We start from the raw sequence: 23,492 nt of genomic DNA, 5'->3' as shown, positions 1-23,492 counted from the left end.
GTGGCGATGTTAGTCATGCAACCATGGTGTAGTTCACATACATACTATATAGCTTTTTAATTCTGCCGATTGCATTTGGACTTCAAAAATTATAAAAGAAGTGTTCATTTGCAAAGATTAACTTGCTGAACAAAATATGTAACTATCATAAACATTTGTTTGGCACAGATTTTTTTTCCTGCAATAATCCAAAATCTAATGGAAAAATCACATGGGCTCTTTGAGGAGGTAACCAGGGCAATGCTAACTTCTGCCTAAGCTTACAGAAAGAAGTTATCCCCGGAGCTCTATGTTTTCTTGCTTCCCAATTTAAACAAGATACTCAGACCTCAGTGCTATTATAAAGGCAAAGTAAAAAGCCAGTAGTAGTAATAAGTACAGTACAGGCCAAAAGTTTGGACACACCTTCTCATTCAATGCGTTTTCTTTATTTTCATGACTGTTTACATTGTAGATTCTCACTGAAGGCATCAAAACTATGAATGAACACATGTGGAGTTATGTACTTAACAAAAAAAGGTGAAATAACTGAAAACATGTTTTATATTCTAGTTTCTTCAAAATAGCCACCCTTTGCTCTGATTACTGCTTTGCACACTCTTGGCATTCTCTCCATGAGCTTCAAGAGGTAGTCACCTGAAATGGTTTTCCAACAGTCTTGAAGGAGTTCCCAGAGGTGTTTAGCACTTGTTGGCCCCTTTGCCTTCACTCTGCGGTCCAGCTCACCCCAAACCATCTCCATTGGGTTCAGGTCCGGTGACTGTGGAGGCCAGGTCATCTGCCGCAGCACTCCATCACTCTCCTTCTTGGTCAAATAGCCCTTACACAGCCTGGAGGTGTGTTTGGGGTCATTGTCCTGTTGAAAAATAAATGATCGTCCAACTAAACGCAAACCGGATGGGATGGCATGTCGCAGCAGGATGCTGTGGTAGCCATGCTGGTTCAGTGTGCCTTCAATTTTGAATAAATCCCCAACAGTGTCACCAGCAAAACACCCCCACACCATCACACCTCCTCCTCCATGCTTCACAGTGGGAACCAGGCATGTGGAATCCATCCGTTCACCTTTTCTGCGTCTCACAAAGACACGGTGATTGGAACCAAAGATCTCAAATTTGGACTCATCAGACCAAAGCACAGATTTCCACTGGTCTAATGTCCATTCCTTGTGTTTCTTGGCCCAAACAAATCTCTTCTGCTTGTTGCCTCTCCTTAGCAGTGGTTTCCTAGCAGCTATTTGACCATGAAGGCCTGATTCGCGCAGTCTCCTCTTAACAGTTGTTCTAGAGATGGGTCTGCTGCTAGAACTCTGTGTGGCATTCATCTGGTCTCTGATCTGACCTGCTGTTAACTTGCCATTTCTGAGGCTGGTGACTCGGATGAACTTATCCTCAGAAGCAGAGGTGACTCTTGGTCTTCCTTTCCTGGGTCGGTCCTCATGTGTGCCAGTGTTGTTGTAGCGCTTGATGGTTTTTGCGACTCCACTTGGGGACACATTTAAAGTTTTTGCAATTTTCCGGACTGACTGACCTTCATTTCTTAAAGTAATGATGGCCACTGGTTTTTCTTTAGTTAGCTGATTGGTTCTTGCCATAATATGAATTTTAAGAGTTGTCCAATAGGGCTGTCGGCTGTGTATTAACCTGACTTCTGCACAACACAACTGATGGTCCCAACCCCATTGATAAAGCAAGAAATTCCACTAATTAACCCTGATAAGGCACACCTGTGAAGTGGAAACCATTTCAGGTGACTACCTCTTGAAGCTCATGGAGAGAATGCCAAGAGTGTGCAAAGCAGTAATCAGAGCAAAGGGTGGCTATTTTGAAGAAACTAGAATATAAAACATGTTTTCAGTTATTTCACCTTTTTTTGTTAAGTACATAACTCCACATGTGTTCATTCATAGTTTTGATGCCTTCAGTGAGAATCTACAATGTAAATAGTCATGAAAATAAAGAAAACGCATTGAATGAGAAGGTGTGTCCAAACTTTTGGCCTGTACTGTAGGCAGGTATTGTTTCTTACTTATTTAGTATTGTGTTGTAAAACATTATTATTTTCCCAGGAGATTGTACCCAGTGGCAGACAGAATTGCAACAGGGAGGTTTAAAGGGAATCAGCCGAAACACTGATGGTGTCATTATTCTATAGCACTGAGAAATCAACATCTACTTCATAATGATAAGTTAAAGCAAAAAAAAAAAAAAAAAAATTGTCTATTGCCACTTTAAAATCTCAAGTTCTAAAATGGCAGAATCTCATCAACACATACAAGCAACAGTTTGCTATTTCAAAATTATGTAAAACTGTAAAATCTGCATAAAGACAAAAATTCAACCAACCAATGAGATTATTTGTGCCTCAGTTCCTGTAGCTATGATTGGCTCCTTGCTGCCCTTGTGCAAGGCACTAAACCCCAACATGCTCACGTCTTATGAGTTGGATCAGCTGAATCTAAAAATTGCATATAAAACAAGGGACAGACAACCACATCTTCTTCACACTCGTGCACTCTTGGCGTGGTTGGCGGGGGGATCCAGCGGCATCGCAGTACCCCCCTGCCTGGAGTAGTAGAAGCTGTTGTCCCTGCTCGGGGTCCCAGGGTCGGTGCCATAGCAACACAAGATAATTGACCCGCCCAGGAAACAGAGAGCAGTACCAACCCAGCCGGCGTATAGAGAGAAGCCAAATGACATCAGACCCTCATCTTGGTGAACACCGATGGGAAACCAGACAGTCGATATGATGCCAAACACAGCTGGAACAGATGTGAAGACGGAGGAGTTAGAGAGGACACATTTTTAAGGATAGAAGTTAAAAAGAAGGGTTAAAATGAAACTTTCTTGGGCCTTTAGTCACATCTGGACATGGAGTCTCTGTCTGAAGCACTGTTTGCATGAGTATGGTGTCTGTATCAATCTGGCTGTCTGTCCCTGAGGCTGTTACAGGAACTACCTGTCTTGTCCCACAGGAAGGAGCCCAGTCTGGCAGATGAACCCAGGCAGGATGAGGCCTGGTCTGACAGACCCTGACCCTCCTTCCTCCCTCCTGCAACAGCTGGGAAAGACCCGAGTACTGAACATCCTAAAATTACTGTCTCCTGAGACAAAAACTAATGTCTCCTTAAAACCTCTACATGTGTCCTCTAAAAACTAAACATGTCTCTTTGAACCAAACTGGTTCTCTAAAACCCAAAATGTCACATAAAACCTAAATTACTGTCCTTTCAGGCTGTTCTCATCCCCAGGTTGTCAAATACACTTTGTCATGCCCCTCAGCACGTGATGCTGATGGAAAGGGGACCCTTTAGCATCTGTATGAGATACAACAGGCTTTCAACTAACTTCAATGCAATACTGAGAGAGCAACTGATGTACTATAAAGAGCAAGAAAGTCTGCGTAAGGTGGGACACAGGGGACGCTGATGACAAACAAAACAAGACTTTCACCCAGGACGTTTCACCAACAGTTTGTGAAACCAAAAGTCAGTGTTGTTTTAACATAAAAGTATGGTCATCATGCTTTCACGTCACTCATTTGATGTATTTATGTCATGTTACATAACAATCACTTATTGCAACCCAAAACATGATCTTTTTTCTAAACATAGGCAATTTATTTTGTTGCCTCAACCTGACTGCAAATGTTTCCTACATTGACAACCACATGCTCATGTTTTTCAGCTGTGCGTCACATTGATATACTAAAGGGTGCCTTGTGTGTCGCTACCAGATGCCAAGGGACAAGACAAAGGGTTGGTATTGAAGACCTGGCAATGATAATGGTTGGTCCTTTTAAACCAAAACTTTCCTCTAAATCAAAACTACTGTCCTCTAAAACTAAAATTATCCCCTGAAACCAAACTTACTGAAATAATGTCTTCTAAAATGTTCTTCATATCATATCATATCATATCATATCATAATCCATTATTTCGTGGCATGCATTTCCTCAGTGTAATTTTGGTGTTACCACAGGGGGGTGCAAAAGACAGATATTTTTAATTTCTACTCACACTGCAGACAGTGGGCCTTTCTGTAGTCAATTAACCTCGTTTTGTATGGTTGTTTTGCATTCCATTGTCGTCATCATGCATCTTTTTGTGGTTTTGTGTCTCTTTGTTGTAATTTTCTATGTGTCTTTATCGGATTTTGTGGGGGGTTTTTGGTCATTTTGTGTGTCTGTGGTTGTTTTGCCTCTTTTTTTTTTTGTTACTTTGCAGTTCCTTTGCATCTTTATGTGGACTGTGATAGGTTACCCCGCGGCCCGCTGACCATTTCCTAAGGCACAATGAAAATGAATTGATTCACACTGGGATTTTAATTAATTAATTAATTACCTTAATGAATTTAATTAAGGTAATTTAAATTTAAATAAGATGCCAGAGTGAATTAAAAAGCATGCTTGTTTACTGCATCCCTTGGACCCCATTAACAGAGGTCCGAGCTAATTATTTATATGCAAAAACTTAATTAATTAAAAATAAATTAACTGGCCCCTGCCCTCCTGTCATTTTGCAGAAATGGTCCCCGGGCAGAGCAAGTTGAATATCACTGCTGTAAAGCTAACTGATAATCCAATATTGCCCCAAAAAGCACGGAATTGAACGAGTTGACCACTCACAATGTAGGTTGCCTCACTGGTAAAATGAATGACTGACCCCATCAGAGCATGAAACATAAAACATGTACTCCCTTATAGTTTTAGTCTTCAGAATGTGTGTGTGTGTTGGGGAAGTCTCCTCTCACCCATGATGATGAAGAGGATGCCTCCCACCCGGGCGCGTCGCTGCTTGACGGCAGAGTTGTCGTTCTGCAGCCGCACGCAGGGCATCGACATGAGCACCAGCAGCATCGCGGGGAGACCGAGGAGACATGCGCAGATCATCAGGGCACGAGACGTTTGGACGTAGGCTGAGTGAGAAGGAGAGAGAGAGAGAGAGAGAGAGAGAGGGGGGGGGGGGGTTTAACTGAAACGTGGTAGTTTTACATTTTTGATCTAAAACGCATAAACTAAAATAATAGAAAACACACTCTGACTTAAAATGAGAACTGTTCTCACGCACAAACTAATTACTATTTTTATATATTAATGAGTGTGTGATACAATAATCTATCCCCCAGTAAATCTGTCTAACCCTTTTTACCTGGCAGGGTGAGGATCTGGTTGAGGGCCACGCAGTGATAAAGCGCCGGAGAGATGACGCACTCTGCCCAGAGTCCCCGGGAGCCCAGCTCGTCCATACGGACGCAGGTGGCCACCGTGTAGTCGCAAGTCCGGACCCAGTCGTTGGTGGCCGTGGCGACGATGATTCCGACCCAGCCCGCACAGCTCGCTGCGCTGCCGGTGATCTGCCTGCACATGTGCGCCATGGAGCCGCCGTGCGTATTTACGCGCCAACAAAAATCACACTCTTTTAAAAATGCGGGATTCTTTTAAACAGATTACAGTGTTTTGATATGTTTCTCTCTCTTTCTGCAGTTATATGAAATCTTTGTCCAGAGACAAAAAACTCGTGTGGAAACGGATCCACAACGGAGAGGTTAAGTTATATTTATGTTCTCTGCCCAGTTTATAAAAGATGAAAATTTGACCAGCAATATTCCGAAATATCTCTGCAGTCTTCACTCAAAACAGTTAGGATATTATGCAAAAAGTTATATTTTAGATCAGAATCGTGATAAATAAGTAGAAATTAAAAAATAATCCTGCTGCGTCCCGTTAACGCGCCCCAGGCTGATCCGCAGAAAAATGCCTAGAATAAGATTTATTATAGGGTGTGGTGAAAAGCATACCCTCCAGTCCAGACTTCAAGCCAATCAGAGCGCATGTGAGATCCTAACCTAAACCAGATATGGAGAGACAGACAGACTCAACACAGAAAAACCTAAATCCACGAGAAAAGCAGCAGATACAGATTGACCTGGAATATTTGGCTCAAGTTTAAAGTTTTGGATGTCCGGAAGGAACTTTGTGGCATGAATTCAAATCAGTTTATTTAATAAAACACAGAATTCACTCACCTGCCTCACCACGGCCCTCTGCTGGTGTAAAACACGTCATTTTTTATTTCAAACAATAACATAAAACAATCATCTTGATTAATTATTCATTTATTAAATAATTTCAAGCATGATACCATAAAAATGTGACGATTAAAGACACCAGTCTCTACCCTGATAGTGACTTTTTTTTAATCCACAGACATGTTTTTGTCCAGAATATAGTGATATAAAACATTAAACTTTCATTAATCACTTACAAAGTCTACGTATTGTTATTATTTTTTTTTACACACACCGGTTATGTTAGCTACTGGATAGATTTGTCGTTGACGTCACGTTCTAAAAAAACTAAATAGACAAATTTTATATATTAAATGTTCAAAATCCTTCATGAAATAGCTCAAATTTACACTCTCCAGCGGCATGTAAAATGTACACAAAGTTACAAAAATCCCCCCTGGTCTCCTGCTACAGTCAGAGGGCCTAAAACGGATGAAACTTCCTCTGGACTCTGGTGTCTTCTCGCTTCTGTTCCCGTCTCCTAAGGCCACACCTCGATTTATAATCTCATAAATTACCGTGAATCTCTTTTTGTGACTTTGTTCTGTCATCCTTGGTGTCAGCTTTTGTTTTTCATAAAAACTTCCTCCTTTCTCTTCTCCTCTAATTTATTCCATTCATCTCTTCTTCAGCATCTTTGTTGTCAGTTTGCCTTCCTCATCACACCCCGACTCTCTCTTTTTCCTTTGTATTAGTCTGTTTGTTTGTTTTTTCACTCTCTCATTGGTTTTTCAGTGCGTTGATGTGAGCGCATATCTTGAGAGCCGGCCCCAGTTTGATATTCATGCTGGTCATCAGGTGGTCCTCGGTCAGCAGCAGCAGAGCTTGACCATCGATCTCCTGCAGCCGAAAAGCCTCGGCCACATCGCTGCAGCCTGAAACACAAACTTTAAGATGAGTTCAAGTCATCTTTAAAAATACATCTATCCACCTTCTAAACTCCTTATTCTGGTCAGGGTCGCATATCAGCAGTTTGATGAACCCCCTTCCCTGTTTCAACATAACAATAATAAGTGCTAAAAAGACCATAAACACCCTTGAGTCATAGGCAGATTATCAGACAATGGGCCCCTGGGCACAGATAAACAAAGGGCTCCACCATCTCTCCTACACAGGAGCAAGACACACAGACTGTCTTTGTAGTCATTGTGCATCTTTTTGCGGTTGTTTGTGTCTTTGTGGTTTTGTGTTTTTGTTTTTAGTCAGTCTCTTTGAGATCACTTTGTGATTCTTCAAAGTACAGTTCTGTCCTTTTGGTCGTTTTGTGTCACTTTGTAGCCATTTTGTCTTCTTGTTTTTTTTTTTTTGTCTTTTTGAAGTCATTTTGTTGTTGTTTTTTTAGGTAATTTTTGTCTTTTTTGGTAATCTTATGTCTCTTTGTAGTCATTTTGTCTCTTTGTGTTTGTTTCGTGTCTTTTTGTAGTTTTTTTCAGTCTCTCTGAAGTAAATTCGTGTCTTACTGAGATAGTTTTGTGTCTTTTTGAGGTAATTTTATGTGTTTTTGGTCAATTTGTGTCTCCTTGAAGTTGTGTTGTGTCTCTTTGTGTTCTTTCTGAGTCTCATCCTGGTCGGTACATGTTAATTGGACATCTGACATTTTGTGAGTTAAGACCAGGGGGCCCACTGACACTTTGGGCCCCTGTGCCCATTCAGTAATCCATTCATGCATCAAGTAAAATTTTCATTGGTCCAGTTCATGTGATACATTTAGCAGTGACTGACAGGGCTAAGTGTCACCATGGCCAGTAATATAACTAAGTTTTGGTACCGAAACAACACTTTCTAGCCTTACTTGGAGAAATATAAACATATTTTTTCACTAATCCTCTTTAAACAAATTACAGGTTCTCAGATTTAAATGTTTGTCTGAAAACCCTACAAGAAGCTTGTGTAAATAAAACAGTGTAAAATTAAATTGGTTGATTGAAGAGATCTGACCAGGCAACTTTACTTGAAAGTTTTTAAAACTCTGTGCGACACATTTTGGTCCTGCATAAAAAATACTGAGGCTTCCTAAAAAGATAACCATGTGAACGCAGACACCTGGTAAATATGATACGCTCACATCATATTTCCTTTACAAGTTGGCAAAGACCGGCCTGCATTATACAACTGACTGGCATCCAGTAGTCTGTGGGATAGGAAGGCTGCTGCTCTCAGCTTTGGAGCAAGAACCACATTCCAAGATGGTACCTCACTCATTCCTATGAAAGCTGCTCACTTCGTGCAAATGTAAATGCAGAAAAAAATAAATAAATAAAAAAATCAGACTCCTGTGGGCATTTTGGGGAGTCCTTCTATGGTTTGAGGGATCTTTGAGAAATGGAAAATTGACTATTTAGACTTTTCATTTGGAGTCTAGAAAAATGTATATATGTCATTCTAAACTTAATTTAAAGGAATAGGTCATCCCGAATATGATCATTTGTATATCAATTACTCACCCCATGTTAAGTTAAATTCCTGAAGACAACTTAGTTGCATACCTCCATGGTGAACACAGAATGCCCATTGTTCCAACAATCACAAACTCTGGTTTGGTTGAAACAAACCCTTAATTCACCTGGTTAGTGAAAATGTGCTGGCCCTATACATGCTAAAATTACTGCTTATTTTAATGGAGTCTGGTGGGTTTTGTTGATGGAGACTTTGGGGCTGTTTCTGGTTAAACAAAAATGATTTTACTCTTTAACAAAAAGGTCTGTCTCTGTAGGGATCCATTCTACAATGTTGTCAGACACACACAATAACAATCTGAGCCTGTCAGTGGCAAAAACAAAGACTTTTAATGGACGTACATTAACAGTGCACACATACCCACAAGGATTACACTGCAGCCTGTTTTGTCTCGCTTGCTGGACCATGTTCAAAAACTGTTGTCTGCATTAGTCACCTAACACAAAAAGGGTTAGGGTCGAGGTTGGAAAATACCAAAATCACCCTTTAACTGACAATGAAAATAATCTTTAGTTGCAGCCCTACCATGCAGGCATGTGAGAAAAACAAAGCTTTCTTCACGAATTCAATGTAACATGGGGTGAGTGATTGATATGCAAATAGTCATTTTGTGGGTGAAGTGTTCCTTTAATAAATGTCATTTTAAAAAGATGATTGAGCTTAAAAGAGTGATGAGTGATAAAGGGGAGTCAGTGTTTTTAAAACACACTAATGATTGTTATTAAATGACCTAAAACCTTCAGAATAAAACCATCTTTGTGTCTGAAGTGAGCATGCTGATATTTACAGATTTTAGTTTTGCTGTGTTTTGTTGTTATTCCAGATGTGTCTCAGTGATGTCACTCATGCTGACAGCCGGGTGGTTAAAAGTATGCACGTTACCTCAGCCAGTGGTTAATTACTGCGTTTTGCAAAACACTTAATTGGATGAGGGGCGACAGAGAAGCTGTGCATGAGTCCCCGTCATCTGCTGACGATTAACACATTTGAGTGTTTGTATAAATCAAACTAACGGCTTTAACAGAGGCTGCCAGTTCACATGGCGTCGCAGGAGGGCTTCCCCATGTGAGTATTTATTTATTTAATATTGACATTAGACAAGACATTAGTGAGAGTTTACCTGGCAGTGTGTGTATGAAGGCAGTTACTTCCTCCACACTCCACTGGGAGGGTGCCGGTTTGAATGTGGTCGTGGGTGTAGAGGTGGTCAATGCAGGTGCAGACGCCCTCCTCGCTCTCCGCGCTGCCCGGCGCTCCATCCTGGCTGTCATGGCAACAGCAGGATCCTCCTCCCCATCGTCATCATCTTCCTCCTCCCCTCTTCCCTCCATGTCCTCCTCTTCCTCCTCCTCTGCCGCCACTGCCTTCTCCTTCCCTTCCTTCTCACGCCGCCCAGCACTCCAGAGATCACGAGGCTGCAAGGAATCAAAAGGAGAGGACGAGTGAGTTCATCGATAACACTATATAGTAACCATCAGTAACAAATTAAGAGAAGAATATGAAAAAGTAAAATATAAAAGCAAGTACTGCAACATAAATCTAATTTAAAAAATGACAATAATAATATGAAGAAAGTTTGTACAATGTTTGCTTCTTAAAAGTCTGAATAAATAAAGTATTGATACATCAGTGTAAAAAATATTCCAGTACAAGTAAAAATCCTGTATTATCAGCTAAATGTACTTAAAGTATCAAAAGTACTTGTTTTGCAGATCGAATGGTGTGACTGATGTAATAAATAACATTATTAATACTGGTGCATCAGTGTTAGAGCAGCATGTTGCTGCTGTAGCTGCTCCAGGTGAAGCCAGTTTGAACCACTTTATAGACAGATTAGTCCAGTGGTATAATCTTGTTAATTCAAAACAGGGCAAATATTTTTTTTTTCTGGAATGACTGCAATTCACATTCATAGTTATGCACCAAAACACCAATGCAAAATCCTTGTATGTGGAAAAATTACTTGCCAGTAAAGATGATTCTGATATTTCTGATCTAAGTAAGCTGCCTAAGAAAGTTCCTCTAATGACCACCAGAGGCTGCTGCAATAAACTTTCAACTGCATTAAAGTAAATGAAACATCAAATTACTCCAAAAAAAAAAATCAGTAGGGGGCAGCACGGTGGTGTGGTGGTTAGCACTCTCGCCTCACAGCAAGAGGGTTGCCGGTTCGATCCCGGGCGTGGGAGGCCCTCTGTGCGGAGTTTGCATGTTCTCCCCGTGTCAGTTCTCTCCGGGCACTCCGGCTTCCTCCCACAGTCCAAAGACATGCAGACTGGGGACTAGGTTAATTGATAATTCTAAATTGTCCGTAGGACAATTGGTTGTCTGTCTCTATGCGATAGTCTGGCGACCTGTCCAGGGTGTACCCTGCCTCTTGCCCGATGTTAGCTGGGATAGGCTCCAGCCCCCCCGCGACCCTCAAGAGGATGAAGCGGTTAGAAGATGAATGAATGAATGAATGAATGAAAAATCAGTAGGTAATTTCAGCTTTGTCTAATCAGGATTTTTCAGATACTGAGTTCATGAGTATCTGTAAATATTTACCAAATACCACAAACTCAAACTTAAGTCAATAATTTATTTTTCACATTTTAATTATTAAATTAATAATAAAATCAATCCTGAACAAGAGTAGGCAAAACGATACATACTGAGTCTAAAAAATACTGTCATCAAAAGTCAGTATTTTAATTGTTGAGTTGTTTTTTTAATTAAAGGAGCTATATGTAAGAAATCTAAAGCAAATAGTCGTAAAGTCCTCCTAATATGTCACAGAGACTAATGAATAATGTTCATATAACATACTGATCTCACCGACAACAATAGTACAGCCAGAATATTTGCATTTAAAAAATTTTTTTACAGTCTGCAAATCATGTTTATGTTTTGAATTTGTGTTTTGGCCTGTTGCGCCACCCACCACCGTCTACCAGTCACACAGTCAGTAGAGTCTCAGCATCAGTTACAGTTACGACTGAGCTACAGCAGCACGGCAAGAAGCATTAGCAGTGTCCCGGTACATAGCATTAGCAGCTGGCTTCTCCTCAGCTGTATCGTTAGCAGCAGCGTTAGCAGCAGAGAAGCCGGACTTGCTCGAACGGTCCACTGGAAAACTGAAGATCAAGGACACAGTGACGCGGGCAAACAAATCAGTCTCCAGCGTGCCGCTGTCCAGCAACCTTGAATCTGGAGGGGGGGGGGGGGCGGACACGACTCGCGGCAGTATTTTGAATTTGAGTGCAGTAACCATTTTGGCCACATTCTTACATACAGCGGCTTTAAGAAGATACTCTGGCTCATATAGGAGGAGGTTTTATGTCTGAGCCATGGTGGTTATGTTCCATCCAACCTGTAGAAACTACACCAAAATGACTGCAAGGCTATAAAACAACGCTCCAAACTCCACATCCGATAAGTCACTGGTGCTCTTTAACACCTGTGTGAGAGGACTGAGATAGAAACAGTGTATTTTGATGAAAATATGAGACGTTTTAGAAGTTTTTGTGGATGTTTGAAAACTTTTACACTGAAATAATGAGTTCTCAAAAAATGTAGCTCCTGTGATTGTGAGCTGACCACAAACTGCAAACTTCTTGCTGCTGACTTTGAAGACCTCAACAGGTGAGTGTTTAATAATCAACTAACATTAAGGCACGTTAACATGTTGCAGTGTAGGACAACGTGCTAAACATTACATGGTAAATGTTAGCATGTAAGCCTGTTTACATCTGTAGTGACACTGATCTCAAGCTAAATATTACCTGCTAACATGCTAAAACTTTGAGTTGTTTTATTGTCTGTAACTTCTCATGTTCACACAGGATTAGTGCTGACATGATAAACAGATGAATTAATTAATAATTAACAAAAACAATTTTGAAAATCTGTCACAAAAAAAAAATCCTTTCTCATGATTCACTTGTCACAGTTTTTCTTTGTTTTAGCTTTTAACATCATCCTCCGGTCTTACCCAGGACATAGAGCCTCTTTACTTATGAACACACTCAAGCAAAGGAAACAAAAGTGATCTATTGTTCCCAGGATCAAGAATAACAACTACCAGCATCTTAAAAGTGTGATTTGGCTGCTTTACTTTGTTTGACATCATTTTAAATTACATATTTGTGTTTTGGACAAAATAAGTCATGTGAAGACGTCACCTTGGGCTTGTTGTCTTGAAATTCTTTCAGTTGACAGTGATGGAAAGTAACTAAGTACATAAAGTCAGGTACTGTGCCTAAGTACTATTTGATATACTTGTATTTTACTTGAGTATTTCCATTTTATATTTCTACTTTACTACATCTCAGAGGGAAATATTGTACTTTTTACGGCATTATATTTATTTACAACTGAGGTTATATTCACTCACTAGTATATACTATACTTTATATAGAAAGTATCTAAAATTGGATCCATATTGAACATTAAAGGAATACTTGACCAGCAAAATCTCATGGTGTGTTACCTTGAATTTGTGAAGAAAACTTTTTCTTACATGCATCCACGATGAACGAAAAATCCAAAAAGGTAAAAATTCTTCATGAATTAAAGAAAACAGGGTGCACATTTAACAACAACAAAACTATATCAAAACATTCATTCATTCATTCATTCATCTTCTAACCGCTTCATCCTCTTGAGGGTCGCGGGGGGGCTGGAGCCTATCCCAGCTACATCGGGCGAGAGGCGGGGTACACCCTGGACAGGTCGCCAGACTATCGCAGGGCTGACACATAGAGACAAACAATTTACAATTGTAAATTGAGACAAACAATTTACAATTTACAGACAATTTAGAGTTATCAATTAACCTAGTCCCCAATCTGCATGTCTTTGGACTGTGGGAGGAAGCCGGAGTGCCCGGAGAGAACCCACGCTGACATGGGGAGAACATGCAAACTCCACACAGAAGGGCTCCCACGCCCGGGATCGAACCGGCAACCCTCTTGCTGTGAGGCGAGAGTGCTAACCACCACACAACCCCACGCCCTTATATCAAAACATCTGTTTACAAATTCTCACACACACTCCGGCATGTTTAGGGTGTGCTACTTGCAGGGGGAAGTATTTCAAATCATAATGTTTTAGTGAAAACATATGTATTTGTGAGGTACTGAGCATATGACTGGATGTATGAGGCTTGGATTATACTGCACAAGACATGTAAAAGTTTGTAAACACGTTTTGATATTGTTTTGTTATTGTTCAAAGCAGTCCCCATTCTCTTTAATTCATGACGAATATTCACCTTTTTTGGATTCTCCGTTCACCATGGAGAAATTCAAAGTAACAAGCTGAGTAATGGATATACAAATGATCATATTGCAGTAGAAGTATTCTTTTCAAATGCTCTTACTTGTATTTGTTAGTGATAAAAACAAAATAATAACGATAATTTCATAAAATTAAAACACTGTGGAAGTAGCCATTCTGCATGATGAGTAGTTTTGCTTTTATATTTCAAGAAAACTCTGCTGATTAAGGGAAATTTTACTTGACTGTGGTATTTCTACTTTTACTAAAATAAAATAACTATTTCTTTCACCAGCAGCAAGTGGTATCTCATGGGTCCACTTGAACTGACTGCTGACCCAAATTAAAGAGTACTAATCCCTGTTGGTGTTCAATTTAATCCCTGGAATAAATGCTGGCATTGTATATTTCTGCAAACCATCCATACGTTATATTTGCATCTTATTATGTAACAGATACGTTTCACTATGTTTCAACGACATTGTGGCTCATGCGTGGTTAGGTTTAGGCACTTAAACCTCTTAGTTATGATTAGGAAAAGATCATCCACATCTGAAGCCTATTAAACCACTGGAAAAACACTGGTGGATTGTTACAAAACACTCACATTTGGAGCCTAAAACATTGCCGGAAAAACAGACAGGTTGCTACAAAACACCCACGTTTGCAGTTTAAAAAGCCATTAGAAAAACAAAGACAGGTTGCTTTAAATCACTCACGTTTGGAGTTTAAAAAGCTGCTGCTGTAAAAACAGAGACGGGTCACTACAAAACACCCACATTTGAAGCTTGAAAAGCAGACTGAAACACCCTAACAGGTAGCTACAAAACATGCGAATCTGAAGCCTATAAAGCTGCTGGAAGAACACTGATGGATTGCGACAATACACTTACATTTGGAGCCTAAAAAGTTGCTGGAAAACAGACAGGTTGCTGTAAAATATCCATGTTTGAAGCCTCAAAAGCACATTGAAACAAACCAACAGGTAGCTACAAAATACCCGTATCTAAGGCCTATAAAGCTGCTGGAAAAACAAAACCAAACACCCGTGTTTGAAGCCTAAAAATTCGTTATAAAAACAGCTATGACTCACTAAATCACAGATGGTTTTATCTTTTGTTGGGTCTGTTACAGTGGTCTGCAGCCTGGCCACCATCCCCTACTAATCCGGATGACAAAGTCAGCTGATACAGTCTACTGAGTATTTTTTTTCTATTTTTTGACATTTTATAACAATTGTTTATAAAAAAATAACTGATACTGAAAATAATTATTACTTGAAGCCCTATTTGGAATTTCTAACATTTCAGTGTGAGTTGTACATTATATTTCTATTTCTGGAAAGAACAGATAAATTCCAGTTGTTCAAGTAGTGAGCTTTTACAGTGTACAGTGTTTTAGGCTGGTGGTTTCTTCAGTATCCCTACCAGTCGTAGTAAGAGAGGCTTCCCAGGAACGGACTCGGCCCTGTTCAGGGCTGGGCGGGGCCTCTCTGACCGACTACCTGCACTCAGAGCCCGCAGACGCTTCGTCAGACGAACATTAAACCTGCCAGAGAAATAAGAAGAGAGAGAGGAGGTGATATCTCCTCGTTCTGCTGCTTTGATTCACACTCATATCTGCATTTCACACCTGTGTGTTTCTACACAGGCCACACACACCACATCCTGCCAGCACTGCCGCTGTAACAACAACACCCCTGAACATACCACTGCATGTCAGAAATAATGACTGGAGGTCACACAGAACATTAGCTGCGTTTTGTTTTTGAGCCAATGCAATCAGGTCTCACCCGCGTGCACAGGAAGTGGAGCAGAAGCGTTTGGACCGCATGAAGTTGTGTGCATGGCCTCTCTTCCCACAGAACTGGCAGTGCAGCACCGTCCTGTCCCTGTGGGCTGACCCTGTGTGTGAGAAACAAACATGGTCAACTGTGTTTGATTTCAGAGCCATTTGGTCCATAAATGCCCCCCAAAAAAATGAAAAACAGTAAATAAGTTTTTGTCTTCAGGTTGTTTCTTTTGTCCACCAATAACCCGAACCCCCCAAAATACCACTTTCTGACAAGACATTGAGAAGCTGCAGAATGTTTTGTGTTCTTGCTTGAAAAATGATTAATCAATTAATCACTTGGGGCTCTAAAGGTGTTGAGTATGGATTTCATGGAAAATTAATAATTTTTATTATTAATTATTTTCTGCATTAATTTTTTAGTCTATAAAATGCTATTTTCTAAAAGTGAAAATTGCCTGTCACAATGAGCTTCACCCACGTTATTGACGTCAAATAGCTTGCTTTGTCCACCAACAACCAAAAAACCCCCAAAAGACTTAACTTAAATAAGACAGAAACTGGGAAGCTGTGGCCAGAGAATGTTTTGTGTTTTTGCTTGAAAAACGATTAATTGATTAATATTTTCTGCTCTAAGACCAACAAAACACATGTGGAAAGACTATACTGATGGTTTTGCGTGTGTTGTGCATACACTGGTCATCATTTTCTAAATGATACCAGTTTTTTGATTGTTGTTCAACCTTCCAAGTAGTTTTTGTCTCCTGCTCTTTTTAGTATGCCCTGAAACCTGCAGAGTTCAGAAATGTATGTTAGATCCATCACAACAAACTGTGCTTAATTTATTATTGAGTAGAAATTAATGGTGTGATTATTTAAGACTGATCTTTGGCCAAAATGCTTGAACCAGCCTCTCAGATGTGATGAGCTGCTGCATTTCTGTGCTTTATATAACTGTAAATTGAACATTTTTGTGTTTTTGACTGTCGCTTACACCCAACCATCAATTTAAATATAAGTAATATGATCATTAAATATTAATATGAATCATATTTTATGGTATGGTTATGATACATTTAGCTATGGTAAATGGGAATAAGCATTTTTAAAGAATAACTTAACACCAGGCTGAAAGACAGAATTTTGCTGCCCTCTCTGGTCGACAGTTTAAACCTTGTCTCACCTCTGAAGCTGCTGTGTGATCAGACCTGTGCACCTGTGACCACACCTAAAAGTGATGTCATCAGATCCTGTAGTACACATGTACATCACTGCAGCAATATGAGACATTAAACCAACAGAGGTCAGCAAAGTCAAGATTTTCAGCTGGTTTTAAGTTACTCTTTAAGGACTTTCTCACATTTTAACAACTAAACAATGCATGGTTTGGGTGATAGATGTCTTATGAAAACAGTTATTAGTTATGTCACTGACATCAATTCCAACTGACTATGTCGAGATGGCAATGAAGTATTGAATTAAACTTAAATTTGAAGAAAACCCTGAAACAGGATGAAGGTTGCACAGTTTCGAAACCAATCAACTCATGAGACTCTTACTGTTGGCAGGGTCATCTGTGTCTCCGGCCTCCTCCCCCTCTGACTCAGTGGAGTGCTCAGCTTGTTTTGTTGTGTCCATCACAGGCAACACCGGACTCCCATTGGTCCCGTTCACTTCCTCTGGTTTGGTCACCTGCTCTGGAACCAGCAGGGACGAGCGGTTCACCTGCACGACAACAAGGCACTTAAAAACACCACAACAGCCTGTGACTGCAACAGTTTGTATTCCAGTGTATATTATTCTGAGTCTGCATAATGTACTTTTTGGTACTAATACTTTTGTACTTCTACTCAAGTATAATTTTGAATGCAGGACTTTTGAGTTCACTCTTTACCAGCGCTTCAAACCAAAACAGAAAAAGAGAGATTATTTTGTAACTGTATTTTAGGTTTGAATTATTTTTGGATAAATACTAAATTGTGTAGCATTTACCTACAGTAACAATTAAAAAGGCAGGTTGGGCAAAAGTAAAAGACTAAATACATAAAGATACTGATGTCCACCACAGCTGGAAGCAGGTTTTGAATAAAATATAACATTAGGTTGCTGATTCTGACTGCAGCTAACATTAAAATATTTTAACATTATAGTCATATCATTTGTGTAACTCTTGGTCTGATCAGTATGATGTACAACAAATGCTGTGTGTCCTTAGTCTGTGTCTATGTCCGTACAGGAAATGGTTGGAGCCCCTCCTGGATGACGAATCCCTCCACCAGGTGAGTCAGAACCTGTCGCCCCTCAGGCCACGCCCTCGGCTCCCAGGGGCTGCTCTGCGATTGACCGAAGCTCTCCGACTCGTCTCCCGATTGGCTGAGGGGCTCTGTCTCAGTTTCAGCTTCAGCCAGCTGCTGTGACTCACTAACCACTTTGTTGTCAGCCTTCTCCGTCTCATGCTGTGATAGGCTGAGGTCGGTCGGGAGGGCGGTCTGAGCGGGGAGGAGTGGGGGAGGGTTTTCTGCTGAGGGGTTGATGAAGGGTGAGGAAGGGGGTGACTGGGAGGAGAGGCTGGACAACGCTGGAGGATAAAAAAGAAAGACAGTGACCACAGTTAGTTTTGTCACATACACACGTTCACATAATTTTACTCCTTAGCTGTGATGAAGGGAAATCTTAATGCTCCAATATGCAACAACAGTGTTATCCAATTTTGTGTCAACAGTTTGTGTTTGAATCTTTTATGTTTCAACATGAAGCTCCATACAGAAATGTTTCTTTCAGTTTGCTGTGGAAGAACTTAACCTGAGCCTTATCAAACACCTCTAGGACCAACTGGGGGAGAAAATCCTGGCAGCCAGGTTTTTAAAATCTGGTGGAAAGTCTTCCCGCATGCTGTCCACATACTTGAGGGTGACTTCACAAATGCAATCAACTTTTTTCAATAAGCAGAGAAAGGAGAGCTTATGTAACCCCACCTGATGTGCCTGTTTCTGTGTTTCACAGTACTGACACCAGTTCTGAGACAATTAGGAGGCTCAATTTTATTCCCCTATTCTTCTCTTGGGACATTTGTGTAGTGGTGAAATGTAAACATGGTACATTTACTCAAGTACTCAACTTTGAATTTCTTGTACCTTATTGAGTATTTCTGTTCTATGCAGCGTTATATATCTACTCCACTGCATCTCAGAGGGAAATATTGTACTTTTTACTGCACTACATTTCTCCAACAGCTTTAGTTAGTGTGCAGATTCAGTGCATTAATACAAAACATAAATCATCAAATAGATGATGTATGAATATATATTAAGCTGCCCAAAAGTGGATTGAATGATTTGACAAAATGAGCTCCACCTTTACCAGCTGCTATATTAAAGTGATGAACACATTAAACAACAAGAGCACTAAGCAACTGTTAGAAACTGTCCTGGCCCCCTTTCAGTAGCAGAAATGCAGAATATTTGCTGTTTAAAGTTCTCAGTTTTCTCACATTGTAAAGTGAAAATTGTTGGGGTGTGCTGATGGTTCAGGCAGGGGCGGAAATCCCGGGGGGGACAAGGGGGACATGACTCCCCCTTCAGTAAAGCTGTACCCCCCTAGAATCATTTGAGACACAATTGATAATTTTTGAACAGTGCAGTAGTATTTATTAAAAGCACAATGTAAGCAGTGCTCATTATAATCGCACAATAATGTGCTATTTAAATCTTAAAAGATTTAGTCCCCCCCTCCCATTCCTAGTAGTGGTATATCCCACACTCTTTCCAACGGGCGGGGCTGCTTGGCAGCAGCAGCAGCGTGTGGCTGGACCCGCTGCCCACATCGCGCATCGCAGGGTAAGATGTTCACTCACACAGACACAGTTTAACTTACACAAGTTACAACACATCCCATTTACTGTTACAACAAGCCCCAGGCCCAGGCTGATAATATAAACTGTCTGCAACATTTCTCCTGCATTGTTCAAAAGCCTACTCAATTACGAGTGCTGCTGAGCTAAAAGCTAATGATTAAGCTCAGAGTTTAGTGATAGAGAGGACAGGAGAGAAAGAAGAGGGAGAGGACAGGACAAGAGCAGTCAGTGGCGGAGCAATGGTTACCTGTCTGTAGGTTCTCCACCTGACAGTGAGACAAACATGAAAGACGTGCAGTCTAACTGACAAGGAGCGGTCATTACGCGCGACTATTACGCACGGTTGTGACGGAGTGTAGCTAATGGGTACCTGTCTGTAGGCTCTCCACCTGTCAGTGAGACAAACATCAAAGACGTGCAGATGAGGAGCGGTCATTACGTGGGACTATTACGCACGGTTGTGACGGAGCGGCTCTTATGGGTACCTGTCTGTAGGCTCACCACCTGTCAGTGAGACAAACATGAGAGACGTGCAGTCTAACTGACAAGGAGCGGTCATTACACGCGACTATTACGCACGGTTGTGACGGAGTGGCTCTTATGGGTACCTGTCTGTAGGCTCACCACCTGTCAGTGAGACAAACATGAAAGACGTGCAGACGAGGAGCGGTCATTACACGCGACTATTACGCACGGTTGTGACGGAGCGTAGCTAATGGGTACCTGTCTGTAGGCTCTCCACCTGTCAGTGAGACAAACATGAAAGACATGCAGACGAGGAGCGGTCATTACGAGCGACCATTACGCACGGTTGTGATGGAGCGTAGCTAATGGGTACCTGTCTGTAGGCTCTCCACCTGTCAGTGAGACAAACATGAGAGACGTGCAGTCTAACTGACAAGGAGCGGTCATTACACGCGACTATTACGCACGGTTGTGACGGAGGGTAGCTAATGGGTACCTGTCTGTAGGCTCTCCACCTGTCAGTGAGACAAACATGAAAGACATGCAGACGAGGAGCGGTCATTACGAGCGACCATTACGCACGGTTGTGATGGAGCGTAGCTAATGGTTACCTGTCTGTAGGCTCTCCTCCTGTCAGTGAGACAAACATGAAAGACGTGCAGACGAGGAGTGGTCATTACGCGCGACTATTATGCACGGTTGTGGAGGAGCGTAGCTAATGGGTACCTGTCTGTAGGTTCTCCTCCTGTCAGTGAGACAAACATGAGAGACGTGCAGTCTAACTGACAAGGAGCGGTCATTACGTGCGACTATTACGCACGGTTGTGACGGAGGGTAGCTAATGGTTACCTGTCTGTAGGCTCTCCTCCTGTCAGTGAGACAAACATGAAAGACGTGCAGACGAGGAGTGGTCATTACGCGCGACTATTATGCACGGTTGTGAGGTGTGCAGCGGCAGATCTTACAGCACACTGTTTATAAACCAGTTTACCAGTTTAATTGCAGGAAATGTTTAGTTTTAGTTTAAGTTTAGTTAGTATAGACATTCACTCTGCCTGTTGGAGAGATAGAGAGAAGATTAAAGCGTCAAATTGCAGTAAAAGATGCTGTATAAAAGACAGGCTACAACTTTTTTTCCTTGTCCCCCCCTGGAATTATTCTCCAAAATTTTACTGTTTATTGTCCCCCACAACTATGAAATGGGATTTTCGCCCCTGGGCTCAGGGCAAATATTTTTAAACCATTTTAGCTTGTCTTGGCTATAAAACACAGCTACACTTACTTGGGACTCCTCATCACAGGTTGCAAATGTAAACAGGTTGTGATTTTAATAATGTCTGGGAGTTATAATTGTCCTGGTGTTAAACATAAAAAATGAAGCAATAATGAAGTAAAAAAAAAAAAAAGTCTAAAAATAAGCATTTTCATTTTGCTTTTTAATCCTGTTGATTATCTTGCAACCTCTTTCAGATTAATCTTGTGACCCCCATGTTGGGAACTACTGGCCTACAAGTTTAAGACAATGACCATGTCATTGAACTCTTTCTCCTTTCATTTCCTATCAGCTCTCTACTGTCTCTATGTTATAACAGCAAAATGCCCCCCAAAATACATGCAAAAAATTCAAAAAAGAGTATTTGCATTGTTGGTCAGATAAAATAAGCCATTTTAGAACCTCTGATGGCATTCTTCCTCTTTTTTTTTAGTTATTTCACATTAATTAACCCAGAAATAATTGAAGACAACAAGAAACATGACTTGTTTTTGTGATTCAAGATTAAACAAACAGGGGCGTCGGTGGCTTAGTGGTAGAGCAGGCACCCCATGTACAAGGCTGCTGCCGCAGCGGCTCGGGTTCGACTCCAGCCTGTGGCCCTTTGCTGCATGTCATTCCCTCTCTTTCTCCCCCTTTCACAATAGACTGTCCTATCAAACAAAGGCTAAAAATGCCCTTAAAAATATCTTAAAAAAAAAAAAAGATTAAACAAACAGACTTTCACTTACATTGCTGCACAATACACGTGCCCAGGTGAATAAGTGTTTTCATAAAGTACAGGTGGATCAGGTACCTGAGGAACATTTTCTGCTTTAATAAAACTGAACTGTTTTTAGGAACCAGAGAATGATCTGTCTCAATAAATGGACCTGTATTTGTATAGCTCCTTTCTAGACATCCGACCACTCAAAGCGCTTTTTACACTACGAGTCACATTCACCCATTCACGCACACATTCATACACTGGTGGCTGAGGCTACCATACAAGGTGCCACCGGCTACTCAGTTTTTAACACACTCACACACCGATGGAAGCCATGTGGGGTTCAGTATCTTGCTCAAGGACACTTCGACATGCAGACTGGAGGAGCCGGGGATTGAACAGCTGATCTTCTGATTGGTGGACGACCCGCTCCACCTCTGGTAGTTCCTCTCTGCTAGAGGCTCTGTCCTGGTTTTAGTTTAAATTTGATTGAACTAAAATCTTCCTAAAGAGTGTCTCCTAACTGTCCCGCCACTTTAATTAAGAGAAGAGACAAGAGGAGTTGATAAAAATAATGATACTCTCCTCTACAGTGGGCTGCTGCTGTGCACTCGCATATGTTTTGGAGACTTTTTTTGCTGCAGTTTAATGAAGCTGTGGGCAACATAACAAATTCTCATCCCAACTTGTCAAATGCCAAAATATGTCAAAATATAACGCACTGGGTAGCCTCCTGCCTCAGTTCTGGATGCTCACGGGCAGCATGTCAATATACGCTCATTACATGAACTGTGTCTTTTCCGTTTTTCCGTGAAATTTTCATACTATGGTAGTTGCTGGCAGCGTTACAAACTGAAACTGCCCGGTGTGTATCATATTGCCATGAAGGGTGCCTCTCTGTGTTCGTGTCTGAAACAAACATCCACTGACAAAGCAGTGGTATTTGAGGACTTGAGTTGTTGCCCACTCCCATAGTTATGTAATATATTGCTGTGAAAGGTGCCACTGTGCCTTGGCCTCTGACCCCAGAATCACGAACAAAGAGGCGGTATTTGATCAAAAAATTTCATCAAACCTGAAAAAAGACCTACTCTTCTCGTCAAAAAGTTTTTCTGGGGCGTCGGTGGCTTAGTGGATAAAGCGGGCGCCCCATGTACAAGGCTGTTGCCGCAGCGGCCCGGGTTTGACTCCAGCTCGTGGCCCTTTGCTGCATGTCATTCACACTCTCTCTCCCCCCTTCACGCTTGGCTGTTCTATCAATTAAAGGTAAAAATGCCCAAAAAATATCTTAATCTTTTTCTAACTGTATTTTGGCTTCGAATTACTAAATTGTCACTGTGGATGAATACTGAATTATATGTGTATATTATAGCATTTAGTTACACAGACAGACATTTCCCTTGGTTTTAATATTAATGCATGTCTGGCAAACATAAATTAAATACTATCAATCATGTTGCTTTGTTCATGTTTACACCAAGGAAGCTGCAACATTATAAAAAAATTGGGGCCAAATTGAAAACTTGCAACAACTGTGCAATTTTGGCATAATAAGTTTACATTAATAGATGTCTGAGAGTTCAAACATCAGGTCAGCAGGAGGCATGAAGGCACTAAATT

The 23,492-nt window shown here is 41.0% G+C and overlaps 2 protein-coding genes across 5 annotated transcripts in view; both read right to left on the bottom strand.

The window, feature by feature from the left end:
• Positions 1-2,009: 2,009 nt before the first annotated feature.
• Positions 2,010-5,375, bottom strand: cldn11b (claudin 11b). Its single transcript, XM_049564788.1, has 3 exons — positions 5,150-5,375; positions 4,752-4,916; positions 2,010-2,761 (listed from the first exon to the last, which is right to left on the bottom strand). Exons 1-3 carry the CDS (start codon positions 5,373-5,375, stop codon positions 2,502-2,504), a joined length of 651 nt encoding a protein of 216 aa, XP_049420745.1. The 3' UTR covers positions 2,010-2,501.
• A 725-nt stretch (positions 5,376-6,100) lies between these two features.
• Positions 6,101-23,492, bottom strand: part of si:ch211-230g15.5 (polyhomeotic-like protein 3) — a 44,819-nt gene continuing 27,427 nt past the window's right edge. For all 4 annotated transcript variants that reach the window (XM_049564782.1, XM_049564783.1, XM_049564784.1 and 1 more), the window contains 6 exons: positions 17,810-18,153; positions 17,135-17,300; positions 15,577-15,688; positions 15,212-15,332; positions 9,646-9,940; positions 6,101-6,943 (listed from right to left, as the gene is read on the bottom strand). In XM_049564782.1, the coding sequence (XP_049420739.1) occupies positions 6,789-6,943; positions 9,646-9,940; positions 15,212-15,332; positions 15,577-15,688; positions 17,135-17,300; positions 17,810-18,153 (1,193 nt within the window). In that variant the 3' untranslated portion in view covers positions 6,101-6,788. The remainder of the gene's footprint in view (positions 6,944-9,645; positions 9,941-15,211; positions 15,333-15,576; positions 15,689-17,134; positions 17,301-17,809; positions 18,154-23,492) is intronic.

The sequence above is a fragment of the Epinephelus fuscoguttatus genome, linkage group LG21 (genome assembly GCF_011397635.1).
Source record: "Epinephelus fuscoguttatus linkage group LG21, E.fuscoguttatus.final_Chr_v1".
NCBI lineage: Eukaryota > Metazoa > Chordata > Actinopteri > Perciformes > Serranidae > Epinephelus > Epinephelus fuscoguttatus.
Note: the sequence above shows the minus strand (reverse complement) of the source record. Positions and strands in the feature narration are given on the sequence as shown.

Excerpts from the sequence above, each read along its gene's own strand:
- cldn11b (XM_049564788.1), bottom strand. The coding sequence starts at position 5,375 with ATGGCGCACATGTGCAGGCAGATCACCGGCAGCGCAGCGAGCTGTGCG. Across the intron at positions 4,917-5,149 it reads CCAGATCCTCACCCTGCCAG|CCTACGTCCAAACGTCTCGT; the intron begins GTAAAAAGGGTT and ends CTTCTCACTCAG. Across the intron at positions 2,762-4,751 it reads CATCCTCTTCATCATCATGG|CTGTGTTTGGCATCATATCG; the intron begins GTGAGAGGAGAC and ends CATCTGTTCCAG.